This window comes from Oncorhynchus masou, chromosome 9 (genome assembly GCF_036934945.1).
Source record: "Oncorhynchus masou masou isolate Uvic2021 chromosome 9, UVic_Omas_1.1, whole genome shotgun sequence".
NCBI classification, from domain to species: Eukaryota; Metazoa; Chordata; class Actinopteri; order Salmoniformes; family Salmonidae; genus Oncorhynchus; species Oncorhynchus masou.
The window spans coordinates 43,846,982-43,871,737 of NC_088220.1; the positions used below are offsets into that span (position 1 = coordinate 43,846,982).

A 24,756-nucleotide genomic window follows, 5' to 3' on the forward strand; every position below is an offset into this window, starting at 1 on the left:
AATGAATAGCTTTCTCACATAGGTGTTCCTTTTGTCCAGGTGTGAAAGGGCAATAAAAATTGCATCATCTGTGGATCTGTTGGTGAATTATGCAAATTGGAGTAGGTCTAGGGTTTCTGGGAGAATGGTGTTGATGTGAGCCATTGCCAGCCTTTCAAACGATTTCATGGCTATAGGCTTCTGTATATTGATATAGGATCAGTAGGTTTCTGTATATTTACAATAAAATAATTCCAGTAAGATGAATGTTTTACTCAGAAATCTTGCTAGGAAACATAAAAGAAGCCATACTTGAAATGTATCAAGCTAATTTCAGATAATAAAACAAAACAAAGATGATTTTAATGATCTTTTCCCCTTTCTGGTGCAAGCCAAGGTAAGCTGATAAATTTTACTTCAATGTGGGAATGGCGCATATCGCTATAGTCAGGAAGGTACAGGAATCAATTGACGAGGTAGAGCAGTGGGGATTCATGTTCTCTGTAGAGAAAACTGAGACAATGTTCTTTACCAGGAGGAAGGTGGGAGATGAAGTACGCTTGAGGTTATATGGGAGAAACTTGGAGAGGGTGGGGACCTTCAGGTTCCTTGGGGTGTACTTTGACACTAGGGCCAGGCTGACCTGGGCAGAACACATTGAGAGAGTGGTGGGAAAGTGTAAAAAGGTGCTAAATGTGATGGGCTGTCTGACGGGGAAGGAGTGGAGGGCTGGGCGTTCCTCATTGAGGACCATGTATGTTCCATTGATCCAATCTGTAATCGACTGGCAGTATAGCATATGGTTCAGCAGCCCGGACCTCACTGGAAAGGCTAGATGTCATACAGTGTAAGTAGTGGGGATTTTCGGACATCCCCAGTGCCTGCACTACAGATGAAGAAGGTCATTGCAGATTAAGAGACAGCAGCTGGCAATGAATTATTGGGTCAATTTACAAGGACATGGAGTGTCTCATCCTGCGAAAGGGATTTTACAGGCATGCTGGGAACATGAGCTTTGGGTGGGTGGGTAATACCCAGGCAAGGGAGATGGGACTGTCTGGAAGGGAATTTTTCCCAATGGTAGCTATTCCTGTGAACCCACCATGGGTACTCCCGCCTCCAGTAGGTGATCTAGAAGTGTTGGAGAGACTAAGGAAAGATAAGGAGAGGGTTGATCCAACTGATTTGTTTCATAGTCTGGATACTGTACTGTATACCAGGATTTTGTGGCCATTTACACAGATGGTTCAAAAGATCAAGGACAGGGCGTACTGGGTCAGCATTTGTACTGCAGGAATGTGGGGTGTCAGTCAGGAAACGCATTACAGATCACCTGGCTGTATATATGGTGGAGCTGATGGCTGTACTGTTGGCTTTGCAATGGGTAGAGGAAGTCAAGTCAGACAGAGTAGTTATTTGCTCTGATTCATGTGCAGTGTTGATAAGTCTCCAGTCCTTTAGCTCACATAGCAGACAAGACCTGCTTTATGACATACTACAAACCCATGGCAGGGTTAGACAGATGGGTAAACAGACCAGATTTACTTGGTTCCCAGGCCATGTGGGGATGTAGGGGAACGAGGCAGCTGATGTACTGGCTAAACAAGCATTCAGTAGTGGAGATATTGATGTTGGAGTTTCAATGAGCAAGGCAGAGGAAAACATCCTGATATGGACTGTGACCAAGACTAAGGAGATGATTGTGGACTTCAGGAAAAGGAGGACCGAGCATGCCCCCATTCTCATCGACGGGGCTGTAGTGGAGCAGGTTGAGAGCTTCAAGTTCCTTGGTGTCCACATCAACAACAAACTATCATGGTCCAAACACACCAAGACAGTTGTGAAGAGGGCACGACAAATCCTATTCCCCCTCAGGAAACTAAAAAGATTTGGCATGGGTCCTGAGATCCTCAAAAGGTTCTACAGCTGCAACATCGAGAGCATCCCGACTGGTTGCATCACTGCCTGGTACGGCAATTCCTCGGCCTCTGACCGCAAGACACTACAGAGGGTAGCGCGCACGGCCCAGTACATCACTGAGGCTAAGCTGCCTGCCATCCAGGACCTCTACACCAGGCGGTGTCAGAGGAAGGCCCTAAAAATTGTCAAAGACCCCAGCCACGCCAGTCATAGACTGTTGTCTCTACTACCGCATGGCAAGCAGTACCGGAGTGCCAAGTCTAGGACAAAAAGGCTTCTCAACAGTTTTACCCCCAAGCCATAAGCCTCCTGAACAGGCAATCAAATGGCTACCCAGACTATTTGCATTGTGTGGCCCCCAACCCCTCTTTTTATGCTGTTGCTACTCTCTGTTTCTCATATATGCATAGTCCCTTTAACTACACAATCATGTACATACTACCTCAATGGGTCCGACCAGCCAGTGCTCCCACACATTGGCTATTTGCATTGTGTCCCACACCCCACCCGCCAACCCCCTCTTTTACGCTACTGCATAGTCACTTTAACCATATCTACATGTACATACTACCTCAATCAGCCTGACTAACCGGTGTCTGTATGTAGCCTCGCTACTTTTAAAGCCTCGCTACTGTATTTAGCCTTTCTTTTTACTGTTGTTTCATTTCTTTACCTACATATTGTTCACCTAATACATTTTTTTGCACAGTTGGTTAGAACCTGTAAGTAAGCATTTCACTGTAAGGTCTACACCTGTTGTATTCGGCACACTTGACAAATAAACTTTGATTTGATGGTGCAGAGACGGCATGAGTAGTGGAATAGAGACACTAAGGGCAGGCATCTATTCCAAGTACAGACGGAAGTCGGGGAGGAAGGAAGAGAGGAGGCTAAGATTACGGGTAGGACACAGCCGGGTCGAATAAGACTAAATGTGATAGGAAAGCATCCAATTGGAAAGTGTGACTGTTTACAGGAAATATAAACAATAGGGCATGCAATGATACTGTGTGGGCAGTATGAGAGGGAAATAGAAAGCCTGAGATCCAGTATGAGGGAGAAGTGGATACAGGAAATGAGTTTAAAGAGTACACTGAGTAGAACGTCATTAGATACAATATTCTCAAATATTTTGATACCTTTTTTAAAGGAAACGGGGCTGGCAGGTGGGATTTAGTTTCTCCCCGTCTCTGGTCCATACTCCAGTACAGTAGGTGGTGGTAATGCACCATAACGTTGGCTGCCAACCACCGACAAAAACCCCATCGAATAAGAATATCGCTGAGTATTTAGCAAAATTAGCCAACAAAATAACAGAGTCATTGATGAAACGGCACATCTGACGTTGTTCTCGACAGTTTCAGGTAATTTTCAGAAATAAAATATAGCTTAACCCGAATTGTTCGTGTTAGCCACATGGAAGCCAGACGGTCCACGCAGAGAATATTTAAGATAGTTTACGATACATTACATGCTTGGTAGCTAGTCTAGCCAGAATTGAGCTAGCTAACGATGCTAGCACTAGCTAACAAGCGTCCGAACATTCTAGAGTGTGAAGGCGGTCATGCGTTAGCTAGCTTACATTAGGCTAGCTCACTTATTTACCGGGATTAGCCAGTTTGATAACGTTCTCTCAATTAATTCATTATATTAAAGCCAACACATTTGGCTAGTTATCACTTCCTGGTCTGTCTCACGTTGGTGTGGCTAATAATTGCTGTCTAAGTTAGCTAGCTAAGCTAGTTGAACAGCGACTTTTGCTATGTTCTGACATTGCTCCAGCTAAACCAAAGATATTAATGCCCGAATTGACAGTCATCTAACGTTGGCTGGATGAGTATGTTGGGTAACGTCAAAAGCAACCAGCTAAAATGTTAACGTCCGCACTCGGCATATGCAAAAGCAACTCATAGACGTGTGTTTAAACTGATCAGCATTTTCATTCTCGACATTTCTTCACAGTCAAGTGGGCTTTCTATGTCAGGGTGCTGGAAGTTATTCATTAAACGGCGTCTTTGTTTCCTTCTCTCTTCAGGGGTAAACGAGAGTCAAAAAGATGGCTGACACAGAGCAAACAAGTGCCCCTCCCCCTCAATTAGGGCCAGTGGTGAGTAATCATGCACTTCTACTTCATCGAGATCATAGATTGTACTTGTTAGGCAGGATGTATACTCTAGTGTAGGAGCACTGTGACTTCACACAAATTTGGCTGCATGTTGTAATTTTACGCACTCTCCAGTGATGTTTTGTTACGGACGTTTGGTTGAGTATAAACCGAGCTTAAAGCCTATTTTATACATTGTGCAAGTACTCAACGCAAGGACACTTATCTACACTAATTGATAGTGATGCACCGATATTACATTTTTGGCCGATATCTGATATTTTCCTTGCCAAAGAAAACGATACCAATATTTTTTAAATTGCAGCCTTTAAGCATTCTAGTACATTTAAAATGCACACGGACGCAACGGTCTAAGGCACTGCATCTCAGTGCAAGAGGCGTCACTACAGTCCCTGGTTTGAATCCAGGCTGTATCACATCCGGCTGTGATTGGGAGTCCCATAGGGCGGTACACAATTGGCCCAGTGTCGTCCGAGTTTGGTTGGGGTAGGCCGTCATTGTAAATAAGAATTTGTTCTTAACTGACTTGCCTAGTTAGATAAAGGTTACACACTCCACACTGACCAAAACTGTTTTTTTGTTTGTTGGCATTTACGCATGTCCCAATTACCAGTAAAACACAATTTAAAATATGATTTATTTCACTTACTTGCTGTGCTGTTTCGTTGTTTATTTGTTTTCATTCATAACCAGAATTTCTATGGAATGCCGTTTGGGTCTTTGCGTGTCAAAGATATGTCAAATAACACTATTTGACTTGTCAAATAAGCTTGTTGACCAATCAGGACCTGAATATGACTGCATGTCAAAGGAAAAATTTTAACGCATTCATGATTTTTTTACGTAGTTAATTACACATTTCTTGCACTATCACTTGTATTTCATATGTCACCATGATTCATTGATACGTATGCTATAATGCTGGTAAAGTTGTCTCGTGCACCTACAGTGCTGGTCATTAATAAAAAACAATCAAGCTAGCTCATGGATGCAAATGATGTTCTTCCCCAAAAACATAGCAAAATTACATCTGTTTCAGTAGCTATATAGTTATCTAGCTAACTATATAGCTTGGTGTCATTATCTAAAATAACCCTAATTTATAAGACAGTTCTTATGTGATTAATGGTTGTCGGACCCATATGTGAAGCTAGCCACAATAAGGATTAGCCACAATAGTGGACCTTGCTGTTAGCCTTCAAAACAAAAGTATGTAATTGACAATGATGCAAATGAATACAAATAGTAGAATTGTGCCATAATTGAACAGATCATGCTAAACGAGGTTGGAATGTTATATAAAATCAGAAAGACAATTTGTTAATTTGACCAGTCTGTTGAAAACACACTGGATGTATTATACATAAGAATTGCATTGTGGGCATACTTAGTTCACTGTACAGCCTTACCTGTGGACCAATGACATGGGGTATCAGTCTACTCCGTGACACCCAGAGAACATTAGCACCGTAGCTCTTATTGTGGGACTCTGAAACAACTGTGAATTGAGCCACATTTATTGACAACCTATGTCTATTGAACACTGTTGCTGAGGGAAAAAAAATACTGTGTAGATGTTTTGGAGTCTGAACTCTGAGGAGGATGTTGGGGGGGAAAAAATATATTGGGTATTGAGTAGACTGATAGCCCATTTCATTGATCCCCTATCCTTAGGTACAGCTGTACAGTGCAATATGAATGTCAATACATACAGTAGGCTGACTGGGGAGGGGATTTCACACAGTCCCAGTCCCGCGGTAAGAGCTAAAACACAAATCTTTGCGTGACCTCTTCAGTTGTGTTCTGTGGGTGTCCCAGAGTAGACTGACACCCCATTACATTGCTTCACATTCCAACCTTGTTTGACATTATATAGTTTAAATATGGCATGATTCCACCAATTGTGACCTTCTGCATCACTTTCAAATAGGTACTTTTATTTTTGAAGGCCAACCGCAAATTAAACTTTTGTGCCAAATCCTTATTGTAGCTAGCTTCACAACACATACCCCGGTCCGGTCGAGCCTCACTAGCCAGAAGTTAGCTGGATGCTTATAATGTTAGCTTCGGGAAACAGGGTAGCTGGCTAGCTATTTATTTTCATGAACTGAAATTCAAGTTCAATAGGCGAACAACAAGTGGCTACCTAGCTAATACGTATTATAAACGCATAGATTGTGGCCGGTGTTTGCTTGTTTGTAGACTTTTTTTTTTACAGCTTTGATTGTGCTACTCATAGTAGTGGTGGCGCTTGGCTTGCACGTGCAAATTCAGGACACACAACATTCTATAATAGAACTGTGTAATTTGATATATCAAATGAAAAGCTTATTTAACGCGTCAAATGGTGTTATTGGACATGTATCTTTTTTGACACGCAAAGACCCAAATGGTGTCTGGAAGCTAATAGCATTTCCGCTATTACTGTGCAACTTCGGTAGGGTAACATCTGAAAAACGCACTTGGTAGTGTGTACCGGTGCTCGACCAGTCGCAAAGCCAACATCACTCACAACAGAGAACGGTTGATTGTCAAGGGCAATGAACTCCCTTATCTTGGCGTTAATGAATTTCGCCTTTGAGTTGTCTTGCTGAAATGTTGTTCTTACTTTTTCAAATGACTGCTTTACTTGACTGCTCGATCCACACAGCAGTCATTGTGGGCCAGGTTAGGAATGCTGTGTTGCACGTGTAGCGCAACATTTTACGTGACGTGCATATAGGTATGCATGTCGGCGTTAAACTAGACATCGGGCCGATACCGATGATGGCTTTATTAGCTAATATCGGTCGATTCCGATATGTTCACTGATATATCATCCCTACTAATTGGCTGTCCTGTGCAGTTGTATTACAAAAACATGCTGAAGTGTGCAGACCCAACTTTGTAGTGCAATGCAATTGTGAAGGTAATTGCGTCCTTGTAGACATTATTTTTTAAATCTTTTTTGGGGGTCTCACATTTTGGTGTATTGCAGATCATTTGGATAGTGCTCAATGATACAATGTAGGCTTGTGGAAGGTGAATTTAAAATATATTTTAAGTTCTTCTAACCTCATGAACTTGAATGTACTCTTTTTTTTTCACAGCAATTCATGTTGGCTAACAAACTAGAGACGGCAATGTGGCTCTCACGGCTCTTCACCATCTATTGCTCAGTAATGTTCATTCTACCACTCTTAGGGTAAGGGTCAATGCTCAATGTTTTACTTTATCAGGGCTCCCCAACCCTTTTCCTGGAGCGCTACCATCCTGCAGGAGGTTTTCAGTCCAACCCCAGTTGTAACTAACCTGACTCAATTTATCAACCAGCTATTGTAGTGTGCAGTTTGGGTTTTGCGTTATTGTTAACATTAACAACTGGGATGTTAGCAACAATAGCTGACGCAGAACTGCAAAATTAACAATGTTTTGCTGATGTCATTATCAAATGAATGTCTTGAATGGTCACGTGATGCCACCACATATTCAATTGCGTAGCATATTGTCGTCCAAATTGTTTCACCTTTTTGTCTAGTCTGAGTTCCCTCAAGTAATGCATTTGTTTGTTTTAAACTTTTTTCAACTTTTTCCAGACCCCAGGCGGCTGCCAATTTCTACCAGCGTGCGCTGCTGGCCAACGCCCTCACCAGTGCTCTGCGACTACACCAGAGGCTCCCCCACTTCCAGCTCAGCAGGGCCTTTCTAGCCCAGGCACTCCAAGAGGACAGTTGTCACTACCTGCTGTACTCCCTCATCCTGGTCAACTCTAACCCCATCACAAGTATCCTCTCAACTATACGTAAAAGCTTTATCACAATAGTCTGGTCCCAGACCTGTTTGTGTTGCATAGCTGAATCCCAGGGTCATTGTCATGTCAGGCTAATGTAACCATGCCTTGGTGGTTCTGTCATAAGGGTCTCAGATAAAGCTAGAGCTTGGTATATCACCACAAACTGTTTTGGGGAGAATGCTAATTGGTAATACAGGAAGGTTTTTGTAATGCTTGGGGTCATTGTTTCAGCTATGCAAATCTACTAAACCTATTTTCCTATTAACAAGAAGGCGTTGCTTGAAAACACTTTGAAACTGCCCTTTAATGTCTGTTTTGCTTTGTTGTTCATCTTAACTGCTGTTTGCCCTTTAACCGCTGTCTATAGTGAGCATATTCCCAGTCTTCCTCTTCTCGTTGCTTCATGCAACTGCCTACACAAAGAAGGTTCTTGATGTAAGTATCCTCTCTTGATTGCAAAACATTTAAATGTTAGTGAAGCCATAAAAAGCCAGTTGGGTAAAGCATAGCCAGCACTTGAAAAAGGGTATTTTGTGATTTGGACGGTGACAACGACCTTTATGCTCATTAGGCATTTCTCATTTAGGAAATTAATGGAAAATGTAGTGTGTAAGGTGCTCTTTAAGTGCTAGTTTAATCATTATTTGGTCAACCTGATGTATATTATTCCCATTGTAGGCAATGGGCCCCAATAGCCTGCCCTTTGTGAGGAACTTCCTCAACAAGCTCACAGCCAACCAGCAGAACATCCTGAAGTTCATCGCCTGCAACGAGATCTTCCTCATGCCAGCCACCGTATTCATGCTATTCAGGTATGTCTATTTCTTGGTACATTTCTCTGCACATTTTAATGGTACCTTAGACTGAAATCAGAGCTTTTTTCCCTTTTTTGTCTGTCTTGCAATACCAGTATGCACTGAGATAAGAATTAATTGATTGTCCGTCCATCTGCCCCCACCCAGTCACTTGATTGACTCGTGGTTTTTGTTATGTTAACAGTGGCCAGGGAAGCTTGCTGCAGCCTTTCATTTACTACAGGTTTCTAACTCTCCGCTACACCTCAAGGAGAAACCCATATTGCCGGTAAGTAGGCTCAATTGACTTCAGTAGGTGTAGTAATTTCAATATGTTGGATAATTGTACAATAAGTAAATATGTCAAATTGCATTTCTCAAACCATAATTTCCCTTCATCTCCCTGTCCACCCTTCCCAGCACCCTATTCTCAGAGCTGCGAATTCTGCTGGAGCATTTCATCATGAAGCCCGCCTGCCCAGCCTTCTTCAGAAAGATGTGCCTCAACAGTATCGCCTTTATGAGTCGCCTGGCCCCCACCGGGGTGTGACCTCACTTCCTGCCCCCCCCCCACAACCACAGTTTGTACTGTAAGGGGTGTGGCGACATGTCAACTCGAAAGGGACCGACGAGCAACAACAGAGTAAAATACATTTGAATGTTACATGTCAGGTCTGTGTTCCTGCTGCTCTGTTCATTTGCTAGAGCGGAGGCTTAGGCTCAGCCTGCGATGCACTGAAAATCCCCCGATATTTGTTTTTTAAATGGCTTTATGGAGTAGCTGGACACACTCACCCTCCTCCACCCCCCTTTCTCTCTCTTTGGGAAGAACACCAGCTGACTATCTGATGTGTTCTACTTCTTCTAAGGATTTGACCTTATGATGGTAATTGTCTTTGGTCTGTCCTGTATGATTTATTTATTTATGGAAAATTCTTGTTCTTCTCTTGCAAAAAAATATTAACTTCTGAGATTAGATATTTAATTTAAATTGTACTAATATTCATAGTTGTAATTCTTTTTTTATTAATCATATTGTTTTTCGAAGGCAATGAGATGTCAGTTGCTCTGCAATTTCTACATCCACCAATTCCATTTTATACATGTTTTTTCTTACATGGAAAGCATCGGTTGTTATGATTGTCTTAACATATATTTTTCTCTTTGAAATTCAAATGTGATCTATGGCATGTAACTCACTACTTGGTGTGTTACATGGCACTGAAAAGAGCGAGGGGAATACCTGCTGTACTTCTGAAGACTTGAATGGTACAAGGACATGCAGTCAAAGGATTTATGCTAAAAAATTAAACGGTTTCACTATAACAGCAGTTCCTCAGTCTGCACATGGTATGCAGTAAATGGGAAGGACTAGGCTGGCTTCAAATGCAAGTGTATAGTTGCATTTTGAATAGGTTTTCTAATTTAAAAATGTCTTCAATTCAACTGATTCGTGGCTAATACCCCTAGTTTTACAGTTCACTGCATGCCCACATTGCCATGTTAAATGTATTTATTATTTACATGTAGAGAAACCGTTTGTGTAGATCTGGAATAAATTCATCCATTTTAAATCAATAAAATATTAAAGAAATGACCTTGTTGAATGACGTTTGTAATATTGACTAATATAAATATGATTTGTATCAATTCGTACTCTTTTTTTTTTGGGGGGGGGGGGCGTCAGGGATTTTAAGGTCTGCCTGGTTTTTGTCAGTGTTTGATCAGCGCTATCCGGGAGCCAACGGCGTTGGTCCCATGAATGTTTATTTTAGACCGCTTCCGCATGGAATTATTACGACGTTAACGTAGCTACTATCGAGGAAGACACTGGACCACGCTAAACCAATCGGAATCTAGGTTTAATCTCACCATCACCCAATAATCTTGAAGCTTCTTCAAACGACATCGTTGTCCATGGTAACGGGTCCAGTGTGCTCAATCATATTCCAGCTCGACAACGTGAATTTGCTACTATGTCGATAAACTAGCTTATTTGAACAACGATGTGTCCGCTATATGGAATATATTAATGATACTGGTCCGTGTGTGTCACGTGGATTTCGAGTAACGCAAACGAGCTAATTTAGCCAACTAGGGGTGTGTTCGTAAATTTAGAGCGTTGTCAGATTGTCCGTTCGTAAACTGGACGTTCTGGCCGAGAAGTAGGGTTGATCCGAGCGTTCTGACTATGGGGCATACTGACCTCACAACGGCACCCAAGCTAACTGGCTAACGTTGGCCAGCTACTTCATGTCACACATAGAACACCCCACTAACTGTTGCTGGCAACAATTTCATAACGTTTTTTTGCCAACGTTTACTGACACCCGCCACATTTGGGTGTTGAGCGTTCGTAGATTCTGCACTCAAACGAGAGCGCTCTGAAATCGGAGTAGATAACCAGAGTGAATTTACGAACGCACCATAGGCCAGCAAATCCCTACTACAGAATAATCCCACAGAGTTGTACTGTTTTTGATAATCCCATTCTGACAAAATATTTTTTGCTAATTTCGGATGTTAGCTAGCCAGCTAACGTTGATTTAGATGCATGTCACCCGGTTGGAAATAGCTTCTTTACGCTTCTGGACAGAAACCCAGTTTCTTTGGATAATTGAGTTAGCTACAGTAGCTAATCAATTAAATTTCACTCCAAGCCAAGAGAACATCATGGAGATCAGCCTCAATCGAGTTGATTATCTGCAGAGTTGCCTACAGTATTTTTTACGTTTTTCATTTAACCAGGTAAGTCAGTGAAAAACATTCTTATTTACAATGACGGTCGACGCTGGGCCAACTGTGCGCCACTTTATGGTACGCCCATTCACGGCCGGATGTGATACAACCTGGATGCCTCTTGCATTGAAATGCAGTGCCTTAGACCACTGCGCCACTCGGAATCCCAACGTTATCACACCATCTAACGTTAGATCATTTGGCTGGATAGCTTTTTTTCCAACATTTTGATCCCAGGAACACGTCACTGATGTTATGGCTAGGTAAATAGTAGCCTGAGTGGAAAAATGACAGATTTTGTTTTTACTGTGCCAATTTAGTCTTTAGTAACTGTCGATTAATTGTGATGCTGATTTACACTGGCTGTAACATTCATCGTCACAGCTTGGTGTGATTTCTCAGAAAACCAACAGGCTCCCAAATGGTACTGTAACGTTAATGTGCATTATTAGAGGTGACCCAGAAACATACCTTGTCGTTGGTTTGGAATATGCTTTTGAAATCTGTCTCTGAACAATGCCCCAAGTATTCAGTTACAAATTTAATTTAGCGTGTTACCGGTTGCTGATCATGATGGTGTGAGAACTTGTTTTGGGATGGAAAAAGGAGAAGCTGTGGTATGTATGGGGTCTTACATATTCAACCTCATTGAAATACTAGCCTGGGCGCCTGTCTGTTTTTAGCCAACTCATTCATCATTGTTGGCTAAAGCAGAACCAGACTGGCACAGAGGCTAGCAGAATACAACCACTTCTCAGGGGCTTCATATGAATGCCTACTGCCGTTGTCCTCCTGTACAAGGCACTTAGCCTAACCTGCTCCAGAGAAACTGCTCTGCAGCTGACCCTGTGCTGTTCGATGGGATGGGTACCATGTCCTCAAAAATACACGTTTCCATTGTGTAATAAATAAATAAGGTTTCAATCTATGAATGTTGATTGTGGTTATCTTTTCCAGCCTGTGTCCAAGACATTGCCAGGGCAGAAGATAACCAGGCTGGAACTTGAGGCTCTTGAAACCCCGCAGAAGAACTTTGTGTGTGCTGGCTCAGAAGTGAAGGGATACACCAATAAAGTCAAACAGTTCCTGTTCTTTGAGGCCAACCTTACAGAAAGCATTAATGCCATGTAATTTTTAAAAACTTTTCGATTTGACAGAAGTTACCTTGCCTCGGTTCCAGGCCCTCTACATATGTTCGTTAACAGTGATGAACGGGACTTGGGAGTATAAGGCTACCTTTTATTGTGAAAGAGACTTGGAACATTTTTTAATTGGTGTATAAATAAAGGGGAACTGTGGGTGTTTTTTTAATTCCTACAATGTGTTTTGCAGGCACGTTTCAGACGCAGACCTTTTTGTATGTGTGAGTTACATCTACAACCACTACTGTGAATGCAAGGACCAAGACTACTACCTGTCCGGAGACAAAATCAATGACTGTGTGTTTGTCTGCTGACAACTTGGGCTACATTGTCCATGTGTTGGCATGTCAAGACAGTTCTCAGAGTGTTGCAGGTAAAGATTTTAACCACACGGTCTATCATTTAATCCCATTTCCATACAATCCAATGCTTGTTTTCTAATGGGTGAATGGAAATGAGTACTTCAAAGAGTTTGTCGTTTCTTGCCCATAGGGATCTGAGCTATTGTATGATATTGAAGTCCCTGGTCCTCAGTTTTGGAGCTGTACAATAGAGATGGAGGCAAGTACAAAACTCTTATACTGAACTCAAATATATATCCCATTTAGCAGACGCTTTTGTCCAAAGCGACTTACAAGTCGGCTGGGGCCACTACTTTTTGCATATGGGTGGCCCCAAATGTCAATTTCACACATCCCTGTACTTACAGTGCCTTCAGAAAGTATTCACACCCCTTGAATTTTCCACATTTTGTTGGTTACAGCCTGAATTTAAAATTCATTACATTTAGATTGTTTTGTCACTGGCTTACACACAAAACCCCATAATGTCACAGGGGAATTCTGTTTTAGAAATGAAAAGCTAAAATGTCTTGAGTCAATAAGTATTCAACCCCTTTGTTATGGCAAGCCTAAATAAGTTCATGATTAAAAATGTGCTTAACGAGTCAAGCAATAAGTTAAATGGACTCACGTTGTGTGCAATAGTGTTTAACATGATTTTTGAATGACTACCTCATCTCTGTACCCCACACATAGATAATTGTAAGGTCCCTCAGTCGAGTAATGAATTTCAAACACAGATTCAACCACAAAGACCAGGGAGGTTTTCCAATGCTTTGCAAAGTAGGGCACCTATTGGTAAAACATTTAAAAAGCAGACATGGAGAAGTTAATTACACTTTGGATGGTGTATCAATACACCCAGTCTCTATAGAGATACAGGCGTCCTTCCTAACTCAGATGCCGGAGAGGAGGGAAACGGCTCAGGGATGTCACCATGAGGCCAAAAGTGATTAAAACAGTTAGAGTTTAATGGCTGCGATAACTGAAAATACATCAACAGCATTGTAGTTACTGCACAATACTAACCTAAATGACAGTGAGAAGGAAGCCTGTACAGAATAAAAATATTCCAAAACATGCATCCTGTTTGCAATAAAGCAAATAAAAGTAAAACAGCAAAAAACATGTCAAAGAAATTAACTTGATGTCTTAAATACAAAGTGTTATGTTTGGGGCAAATCCAACAACACATCACTGAGTACCACTCGTCATGTTTTCAAGCATGGTGGCGGTTTCATGATGTTATGGTTAAGCTTGTCATCGGCAAGGACCAGGGAGTTTTTTAGGATAAAATTAAACGGAATAGTGCTTAGCACAGGAAAACTCAAAGAGGAAAAGCTAGTTTAGTCCTCTTTCCAGCAGACACTGGGAGACAAATTTACCTTTCAGCAGAACAATAACCTAAAACAAGGCCAAATATGCACTGGAGCTTCCCAAGACAATACAGAATGTTGCTGAGTGGCCGAGTTACAGTTTTGACTTATCGGCTTGAGAATGTATGGTGTGATGACCCTCCCACTGTCTGCTGAATCCTTTCTCTCGTTTTCCTTAATAGGATGTCGGTGGGCGGAGCTGGGAGGGTCGTCAGCAAAATGGGACACGCCTGGGCTCAGCTGCCAAAAGTGATTTTAACATGTTTTGACTCAGGGGGTTGAACACTTAATCTAGATAGTATTTTAGTTTTCATTACAAAATGTTAGGGTGGGTTGCACCAACATGGATTACCTCTTAAACTGGGTTAAATCAAGGTTTATCTATTAATCTTGTTTCACCAAATGTTTAACCTAGTTTCACTTTAAACCTAGGTTAATTTTAATCCTGTTAATCAATAATTAAAAAAATAAGCAATACAAACTTAGATTGGAAGTTAATTCAAAACTACCACTTGGTGGCTTAACTGATCAAATGGCAGCATATCTACCGTGTAGAGACCAAAATGACAGAGTTCCTCAGAGAATAATTAGAGACAGGTTGAATCCTGTTGAGTTTTTGATAATGATAAGATACCACTTCTCCAAATACTCTGTAATGCAACTGGAAAGAAAGGTTGCACCAACCATTAAGCATGGGAGTGATAGGAATGTGGCTGTACCCCAACTACTTCAGCTGCTGGTCCGGTTCTACGCAACTGGATGTTTCCAGATGTTTAGACTCCACAAGTCAACTGTCTGCAGGATTGTAGTCCGAGTGTCCAGTGCTATTGCCTGTCTGAAGAATCAGTACATAATGTTCAATCCTACGGAGGAAATTCCCAGGTGTACTAGGAGCAATAGACTGTACACACATTCCTATTCCCAACCCTGGTGGTGAGAATGGAGAACTATTCCATAATTGGAAAGGTTACTGCTCCATCAACGTGCAAGCTGTCTGTGATGACAAAGGTCAGCTCACCAACATCGTAGCTAGATGGCCAGGATCCATCCATGACAGCAAAGTCTTTGACAATAGTCATCTGGGTGCAATGCTGGAAAGGGGCATATGAAGGCCACCTACTAGGTGACAATGGATATGCCTGTCCTGGGTACCTTATAATTCCCCTTTTAAACCCCCAGAAACCTTGAGAGAATACAACACCTCTCATTGTCAAGTGTCAATGGGCAGCGGTTAGGACGGAGTCAGGCGCAGGACATAGAACTGAGTGAAAGACGTACTTTACTCGAAAAGAAACATGTCAACGCAGTGTAACGGAATTCTTCATCCTCCTCTGACGAGGAGTATGACATTTCGGACCAATGTGCAGCGTGGTACGTGGAACACTGACATACAGACAACAATGTGAAAAAACCGAAACAGTCCTGTAAGGTGCAGAAAAAACTAAATAGAAAATGATCACCCACAAAACAGGTGGGAAAAGGCTACCTAAGTATGATTCTCAATCAGAGACAACAAACGACACCTGCCTCTGATTGAGAAACATACCAGGCCAAACACAAACACAGAAAAAAACACATACACCACCCACCCCAACTCACGCCCTGACCAAACTAAAACAAAGACATAAAAGGAACTAAGGTCAGAACGTGACACGCAGGGAAAACACACCAGCTCACAGAAGCCTTGAACACTAAACAAAGAACACACGCAGAAAACCATATGGGAACTAGAGGGTTAAATAGGGAATAAATTTAACGTAATGGGAACCAGGTATGTACAATCAAAATAAAACAAATGGAAAAAGAAACGTAGATCGGTGTCGGCTAGAAAGCCGGTGACGACGACCGCCCGAACAAAGAGGTACCAACTTTGGCGGAAGTCGTGACACTCATATTCTGTTAAGTGTGGGGGGAAAAAAATATTCCCCTGCCTAAAGGAGGGGCTCCGCACGAAGATGGACACTACACTGACAATCATCATTGCAGTGGCAGTTCTGTGTAACTTAGGCAAGAGACAAGGTACAGGAGGACCTACCTGAGAACAATGAAGATGGCCAGGTGCAACATGCTGCCAATGCAAATGGGAATGCTGTGAGAACCTTGATTGAGAACCATTTAGCAGCCTAAGGTGTGTAAAATGTAACATTGGTAACATGTAAAAAGCAATATATTTTGATCAACACGTACAATTCCTCATTAGGCTATCTGTATTAAAATGTATAATTTAGACTTTGTTATTCTCAATACCATACAGGGTGGAACTGGAAGTACCAGAACACAAGAGTGGAGACAAGACTGGAGGATACCAAATCTGTAACGGTTTTCTTGAGTCAAAGGAGAGGCGGACCAAAACGCAGCGTGGTTATTATTCATGGTACTTTAATAACAAAACTATACATGACTAGACTAACAAAACAAGAAATGTGGACAAACCAAACCAGCCCTATCTGATACAATCACCCCCAACAACAAACAGGCTACCTAAATATGGTTCCCAATCAGAGACAATGACTAACACCTGCCTCTGATTGAGAACCATATCAGGCCAAACATAGAAATAGACAAAGTAGACATGTAACATAGAATGCCCGCTCAGATCACACCCTGACTAAACAAAACATAGAAACATACAAAGGAAACTATGGTCAGGGTGTGACAAAATCGCTTGGGAAAGCATTGTTTTACTAAATAATTTTTTAAATAAATAATTCCTTAAATAAATAAAATATTGTTTACACAGTGGGCATTTGTTTCCCTGAAGGGGCTTCTGAATTTGCAATAGCTCTTTTTGTAAATTCAGGACCTCAATCTGCAGTAGAATTCTCTCTCTCCAGCTACAAAACATCAATATGAGCTTGGTTCATGTCAGCTCAGGGGCTTTTTGTTTGGCCTGTCCGGTGTTTTTGCTGCTGGCATGCAAAATCCAGGCACTGCTGTTTCTCCATGGCACAGTGTGTCAGCTACAACAATTGAATTGGGCCTAATAAGACTAAACAAACAGAAAACGAAAAAGGGATCGGTGGCAGCTAGTTGACCGGCGACAGCCACCTTCGGTGGGAGTCGTGACATGACGTGTCAAAGTGGCTAGCTGACAAATAATACATGCCTAAATAAGTAATGACAATAATACATGACATTTTATGCTAACTAGCTATGTTTATAAACTAGTTATCTACAGTCGTGGCCAAAAGTTTTGAGAAAGACACATATTATTGTTCGTCACCAAACTGTTCCTGGATGGTTGGGAAAAGTTGTGAGGACATGTTGGTACCATTCTTTATTCATGGCTGTGTTCTAAGGCAGAATTGTGAGTGAGCCCACTCCCTTGGCTGAGAAGCAACCCCACACATGAATGGTCTCAGGATGCTTTACTATTGGCATGACACAGGACTGATGGTAGCACTCACCTTATCTTCTCTGGACAAGCTTTTTTCTGAATGCCCCAAACAATCGGAAAGGGGATTCATCAGAGAAAATGACTTTACCCCAGTCCTCAGCAGTCCAATCCTTGTACCTTTTGCAGAATATCAGTCTGTCCCTGATGTTTTTCCTGGAGAGAAGGGGCTTCTTTCCTGCCCTCGTTGACACCAGGCCATCCTCCAAAAGTCTTTGCCTCACGGTGCGTGCAGATGCACACACACCTGCCTGCTGCCATTCCTGAGCAAGCTCTGTACTGGTGGTGCCCCCATCCGGCAGCTGAATCAAGTTTAGGAGATGGTCCTGGCGCTTGCTGGACTTTCTTGGGCGCCCTGAAGCCTTCTTCACAACAATTGAACCGCTCTCCTTGAAGTTCACGATGATCCGATAAATGGTTGATTTAGGTGCAATCTTACTGGCAGCAATATCCTTGCCTGTGAAGCCCTTTTTGTGCAAAGCAATGATGACGGCACGTGTTTCCTTGTAGTTAACCATGATTGACAGAGGAAGAACAATGATTCCAAGCACCACCCTCCTTTTGAAGCTTCCAGTCTGTTATTCAAACTCAATTAGCATGACAGAGTGATCTCCAGCCTTGTCCTCGTCAACACTCACACCTGTGTTAACGAGAGAATCACTGACATGATGTCAGCTGGTCCTTTTGTGGCAGGGCTGACATGCAGTGGAAATGTTTTTGGGGGATTCAGTTCATTTGAATAGCAAAGAGGGACTTTGTAATTAATTACAATTCATCTGATCACTCTTCATAACATTCTAGAGTATATGCAAATTGCCATCATACAAACTGAGGCAGCAGACTTTGTGAAAATTAATATTTGTGTCATTCTCAAAACTTTTGGCCATGACTGTACAGTAGCTAACGTTTGATAACGAATTATATATCTGTCTAGTATCGTTCACGATGGAGTTGCAGTAGTTCTAACTTTACATTTGTATTATTTTATCAAGAAACAGCAACTTTGTGGCCTCATTTGTCAAGTAGGATAGCTACTTACCTCATATTGGTGTAACATGTCACTAATCATTGTTTAAAACCGTTAATGATACATTTACTGATCCAGATTTACAATAAAATGGTGCAACACATCTCTATTTAATTATAATCCTAGATGAATTTAAACCATGTTGGTGCCACCCACCCTTAGAGTATTTTGTGTAGATCGTTGATGGAAAAAAAGACAATTAAATCCATTTTAATCAGTGGTGGGAAAAGTACCCGATTTTCATACTTGAGTAAAAGTACAGATACCTTAATAGAAAGTTACTCAAGTAAAAGTGAATGTCAGCCAGTAAAATAATACAATAGTAATCGTCAAAAAGTATTTGGTTTTTACATATAATTAAGTATCAAAAGAAGAAGAATAAATCATTTAAAATTCTTCATATTAAGCAAAGCAGATGGCACCATTTTCTTGTTTTTAAAATATACGCATAACCAGGGACACACTCCAACACTCAGACATTATTTACAAATTATGCTTTTGTGTTTAGTGAGTCCACCAGACCAGAGGCAGTAGGGATGACCACGTGTTCTCTTGATAAGTGTGTGAATTTGACTATTTTTCTGCCCTGCTAAGCATTCAAAATGTACTTTTGTTTGTTTTGGAAAATGCATGGAGTAAAAAGTACAATATTTTCTTTAGGAATGTAGTAAAGTAAAAGTTGTCAAAAATATAAATAGTAAAGTACAGATACCCCAAAAAGACTATTTAAGTAGTACTTTAAGTACAAATATTTTAAGTACTTTACACCACTGAGATTAATCCCACCTTGTAACACAACAAAATGTGCAAAAAGTCAAGTGGTGTAAATACTTTCTGAAGGCACTGTATATCAAACTGGTCAACTTTTACCACTCCCATCTGCTTTAGGAACTAGTGGTGAAGACATTCTCTATGGAACTGTGGATAGCAAACTGGGACTGATTAGGATAACTGATTCCTATTCCTCTTCTAAATGGGAGATTGATAATGACAAAACGAAAGGAGGTACGAGACTGTTAAAGAAGCCTTACTACTTAGTGTATGTTTTATTTGCCAGAGACTGAAGAGTATCTATGCACTTAAATGCAATTAGCACACGTGTTGTCATCTTATGTTAAAATAATGTTATTGACATTGATTTACCATGTTGGTTATCATTCATTCATATACAGTGGGGCAAAAAGTATTTAGTCAGCCACCAATTGTGCAAGTTCTCCCACTTAAAAAGATGAGAGAGGCCTGTAATTTTCATCATAGGTACACTTCAACTATGACAGAGAAAATGTGAAAGATCCAGAAAATCACATTGTAGGATTTTTTATGAATTTATTTGCAAATTATGGTGGAAAATAAGTATTTGGTCACCTACAAACAAGCAAGATTTCCGGCTCTCACAGACCTGTAACTTCTTCTTTAAGAGGCTCCTCTGTCCTCCACTCGTTACCTGTATTAATGGCACCTGTTTGAACTTGTTATCAGTATAAAAGACACCTGTCCACAACCTCAAACACTCACACTCCAAACTCCACTATGGCCAAGACCAAAGAGCTGTCAAAGGACACCAGCAACAAAATTGTAGACCTGCACCAGGCTGGGAAGACTGAATCTGCAATAGGTAAGCAGCTTGGTTTGAAAAAATCAACTGTGGGAGCAATTATTAGGAAATGAAAGACATACAAGACCACTGATAATCTCCCTCGATCTGGGGCTCCACGCAAGATCTCACCCCGTGGGGTCAAAATGATCACAAGAATGGTGATCCCAGAACCACACAGGGGGACCTTGTAAATGACCTGCAGAGCTGGGACCAAAGTAACAAAGCCTACCATCAGTAACACACTACGCCGCCAGGGACTCAAATCCTGCAGTGCCAGACGTGTCCCCCTGCTTAAGCCAGTACATGTCCAGGCCCATCTGAAGTTTGCTAGAGAGCATTTGGATGATCCAGAAGAAGATTGGGAGAATGTCAAATGGTCAGATGAAACCAAAATAGAACTTAGGACAAAGAATGCTGAGTTGCATCCAAAGAATGCCATACCTACTGTGAAGCATTGGGGTGGAAACATCATGCTTTGGGGCTGTTTTTCTGCAAAGGGACCAGGACGACTGATCCGTGTAAAGGAAAGAATGAATGGGGCCATGTATCATGAGATTTTGAGTGAAAACCTCCTTCCATCAGCAAGGGCATTGAAGATGAAACGTGGCTGGGTGTTTCAGCATGACAATGATCCCAAACACAACGCCAGGGCAACGAAGGAGTGGCTTCGTAAGAAGCATTTCAAGGTCCTGGAGTGGCCTAGCCAGTCTCCAGATCTCAACCCCATAGAAAAGGGAGTTGAAAGTCTGTGTTGCCCAGCAACAGCCCCAAAACATCACTGCTCTAGAGGAGATCTGCATGGAGGAATGGGCCAAAATACCAGCAACAGTGTGTGAAAATCTTGTAAAACTTACAGAAAACGTTTGACCTCTGTCATTGCCAACAAAGGGTATATAACAAAGTATTGAGATAAACTTTTGTTATTGACCAAATAGTTATTTTCCACCATAATTTGCAAATAAATTCATTAAAAATCCTACAATGTGATTTTCTGGATTTTTTTCTCATTTTGTCTGTCATAGTTGAAGTGTACCTATGATGAAAATTACAGGCCTCTCTCATCTTTTTAAGTGGGAGAACTTGCACAATTGGTGGCTGACTAAATACTTTTTTGTCCCACTGTATACAGGTGTGCTATCAACGAAAGAAAAGAGAGGGTTTTGTGTACCAGCTGTACAAAAATAATAACCACTAGAGAGAAAAACAAGTGATGTCAATGTTGGGAGCGTCTTGAAATAACAATATGTATGTGTCCAGGGTGGGTGACAGGGCTAACTACAGAGCCCTAGCAGGCAGAGGTAGGCCCTGGAGATGAAGTCAAAATGAGGTTGGGGTACCCAGAACAAAGTGTCAGCTCTCAGGTACACTTGTGGACAGTTGCAAACCTGCATTTGCCAAAAGATATCAATGGAACTTTGTAAGCAAAACTTAGTCTTGGCAAGGCTAATTCAACAGCCAAAGTGGTAGTTTAGCACAAAACAAAGATAGGAGTCCTGTATTTTGCAAACATTAGAGGTACAGTAGCTAACTTCATTATGAGGACAGATAGTAGCTACGCTATATATACATAAAAGTATGTGGACACCCCTTCAAATGACTGGATTTCAGGCACACCCGTTGCTGACAGGTGTATAAAATCGAGAACACAGACATGGAATCTCCATAGACAAACATAGGCAGTAGAATGGCCCGTAATGAAGAACTCTGTGACCTTCAACGTGGCACCGTCATAGAGTGCGTTTATGTCGATAAAAAAAACGCTGTACGTAATGACGTCACACAAAAAAAGCAATTCTGCAAAAATCTACAGTGTTGAATAAAACATTAGTGGTTGAAGTGTTTCCATCACCCATTTGGGCAAATTGGTACATTAATAAATTGGTGACAGCCTGTATGCCTGCCCACCTATCTGTTTCATGTCTCAGTTAGCCTGCGAAAGCCAGCATGGATAGAACGCAATAATTCTCGTGTGCCAACGTATTGCCATGGGCCACACCATGGTGAAACTTGCACTTCTGTCGATCTAAAATAATTGGATGGTGAAACTTGCCAGCCAATCAGAAGAATAAGGCGAAGCAGTTCAAGCATTCTTGAATCTCAGGACAATCCTTGTCCTGCAAAGAAACATTGTTTTTATAGTTAAAAAAATATACTTGCAATCAGTAGGCATTTAGAATTCAATGTGGAGCCATAGACATTAAAACCTTATAGTTATTCATGAATTCACATGCCCTGCGGACCTTCAAAAGTATTCGGCAATCATAATTTATTCAAAAAACAGTTTCCAACATCATTTGTCGCAATAAAGAATGTTAGACAAAAGACAAATCCACCCGTCAAAAGGATAAAAATGTAGTTGATCTTTAGAAATTGTCTCCTATACCTGCCGTTTCCATCACAAGTTACAATGTTTTTTTGTTGTAACATTGCTTTTGTCAAATAACCTTGGTCAATAGAAACCTGCCTACTGTCTGTTGTTGTTGTTGCTATTTTTCCCAGTATGAACACACAGCACATGTCACCCTCAGGGCAGAGCTAGACCAACTGCAGATGAAGGTCCTTCAGTGCAGTGTGAAGTACCAGCGGACCTCCCAGTCCAGTACGGCCATCTCTGCCATGCACATGTTCAGCGTCAACGACAAGTTCACCCTGTGTCAGGATGACGCCAGCTACAGCCTCACCCTGGAAGTCCAGTACGGCCATCTCTGCCATGCACATGTTCAGCGTCAACGACAAGTTCACCCTGTGTCAGGATGACGCCAGCTACAGCCTCACCCTGGAAGTGCAGACGGTCATCTCTGCCATGCACATGTTCAGCGTCAACGACAAGTTCACCCTGTGTCAGGATGACGCCAGCTACAGCCTCACCCTGGAAGTGCAGAAGGTCATCTCTGCCATGCACATGTTCAGCGTCAACGACAAGTTCACCCTGTGTCAGGATGACGCCAGCTACAGCCTCACCCTGGAAGTGCAGACGGTCATCTCTGCCATGCACATGTTCAGCGTCAATGACAAGTTCACCCTGTGTCAGGATGACGCCAGCTACAGCCTCACCCTGGAAGTCCAGTACGGCCATCTCTGCCATGCACATGTTCAGCGTCAACGACAAGTTCAGCCTGTGTCAGGTGACGCCAGCTACAGCCTCACCCTGGAAGTGTAGACGGCCATTGGCAATCTGCTGCTACAGGTGAAAGACATTGCCTCAACTTTGTATTTTTTATGTTGTGTATTGAACCCGAAAGGGAGGTTTGAACATTTCTTTGCATGAGAGAGATCTGCTATTGATACGGCTGTGACGACTTGTGGATTTTTATGTAATGGATTGTAATGTTAGGTTCCATTTTAGTCGGTCACTCCGTATAACATACTATGGGGAGTCAACGCCCAATCCTATTCACCTGAAGGAAACTAAAATAACGTCCAACGAATGCCAAGCCTGCCCTCCGAAGCCCTGCCTTACTGGCTATAATACCGGGCCTGTCATCCATTTTCAAAAATGTTTGCTCTTCAGCTCACCTGAAGGAAGAACGTTTCACGCAATATACAAGCACACAAAGGCTCAGAGATTCGCCTCCGACCTAGGTGTCTGTTAGTGAGCAGAGAATATTTTCTCCCCATATGTGTTGCGAGTTTTGGGTCTTGGTATTGGTTTTTGTGTTTGCTAAAAGCGAACTACTTTCTGCTCTGCTTGTGTAGCCAGTGCTTCCTTGCTTGAGTAAGATCGCCAATTGTAAGAGTAAGTTCAAAAAGGCAAACCAGCCGAGTTTGAACCTCCTACCGTACCCTAGGGCATGTGGTTTCACAATGAAAATGAAAGATACTCTTGAGTGCTGCCCTGTTGTATGGAGTGGAAACACGCTCAGGAAGCCTTGGCTCGAGCCTGTTCGTGTGACTATTCTCTCCTGCTGGGTTTAACTCCATTGCGAGTCAGGCTGACTGAGAGGAAAGTGGTCGAAGTTGAAAGGGGTGTCATCCCAACCCAGTGTGGCTCATTCCGGTTTTCAGTGTGTGAATCGGATGACATCAATCCGGTGCAGCCTGAAGCCCCGACTTTGGATCCGGCTGAGGAGACTAAACCATTGGTGGTGAATACGCCTTTGATGCCGTCTTATCCCCCGCATCAGTACCTCCAGGTTTGGGGAAGGTACACCAAATATACAAAAGCATGTGGACACTCCTTCAAATTAGTGGATTTGGCTATTTCAGCCTCAACTGTTGCTGACATGTGTATAAAATTGAGCACACCGCCATGCAATCTCCATTGACAAACATTGGCAGTAGATTGGCCTTACTGAAGAGCTCAGTGACTTTCAAAGTGGCATAGTATGCCACCTTTCCAACGGTTCGTAACATTTCAGCCCTGCTAGAGCTGCCCCGGTCAATTGTAAATGCTGTTATTGTGAAGTGGAAACGTTTAGGATCTACAACGGCTCAGCCGCAAAGTGGTAGGCCACACAAGTGCACAGAACGTGACCACCGAGTGCTGAAGCGTGTAGGGTGTAAAAATAGTCTGTCCTCGGTTGCAACACTCACTACCGAGTTTCACACTG

At 42.0% G+C, this 24,756-nt stretch overlaps 1 protein-coding gene and 1 pseudogene across 1 annotated transcript; both read left to right on the plus strand.

Annotated features, from left to right (window-relative positions):
* Nucleotides 1–3,152: 3,152 nt before the first annotated feature.
* Nucleotides 3,153–10,187, plus strand: LOC135546022 (transmembrane protein 33-like). The gene is made up of 8 exons (XM_064974081.1): nt 3,153–3,263; nt 3,935–4,006; nt 7,114–7,208; nt 7,600–7,787; nt 8,164–8,231; nt 8,475–8,608; nt 8,796–8,879; nt 9,011–10,187. The coding sequence occupies exons 2-8, from the start codon at nt 3,956–3,958 to the stop codon at nt 9,138–9,140; spliced, it is 750 nt and encodes a 249-aa protein (XP_064830153.1). The 5' UTR covers nt 3,153–3,263; nt 3,935–3,955; the 3' UTR covers nt 9,141–10,187.
* A 322-nt stretch (nt 10,188–10,509) lies between these two features.
* On the plus strand, nt 10,510–23,366 carry LOC135545005 (Bardet-Biedl syndrome 7 protein homolog; annotated as a pseudogene).
* Nucleotides 23,367–24,756: the final 1,390 nt, after the last annotated feature.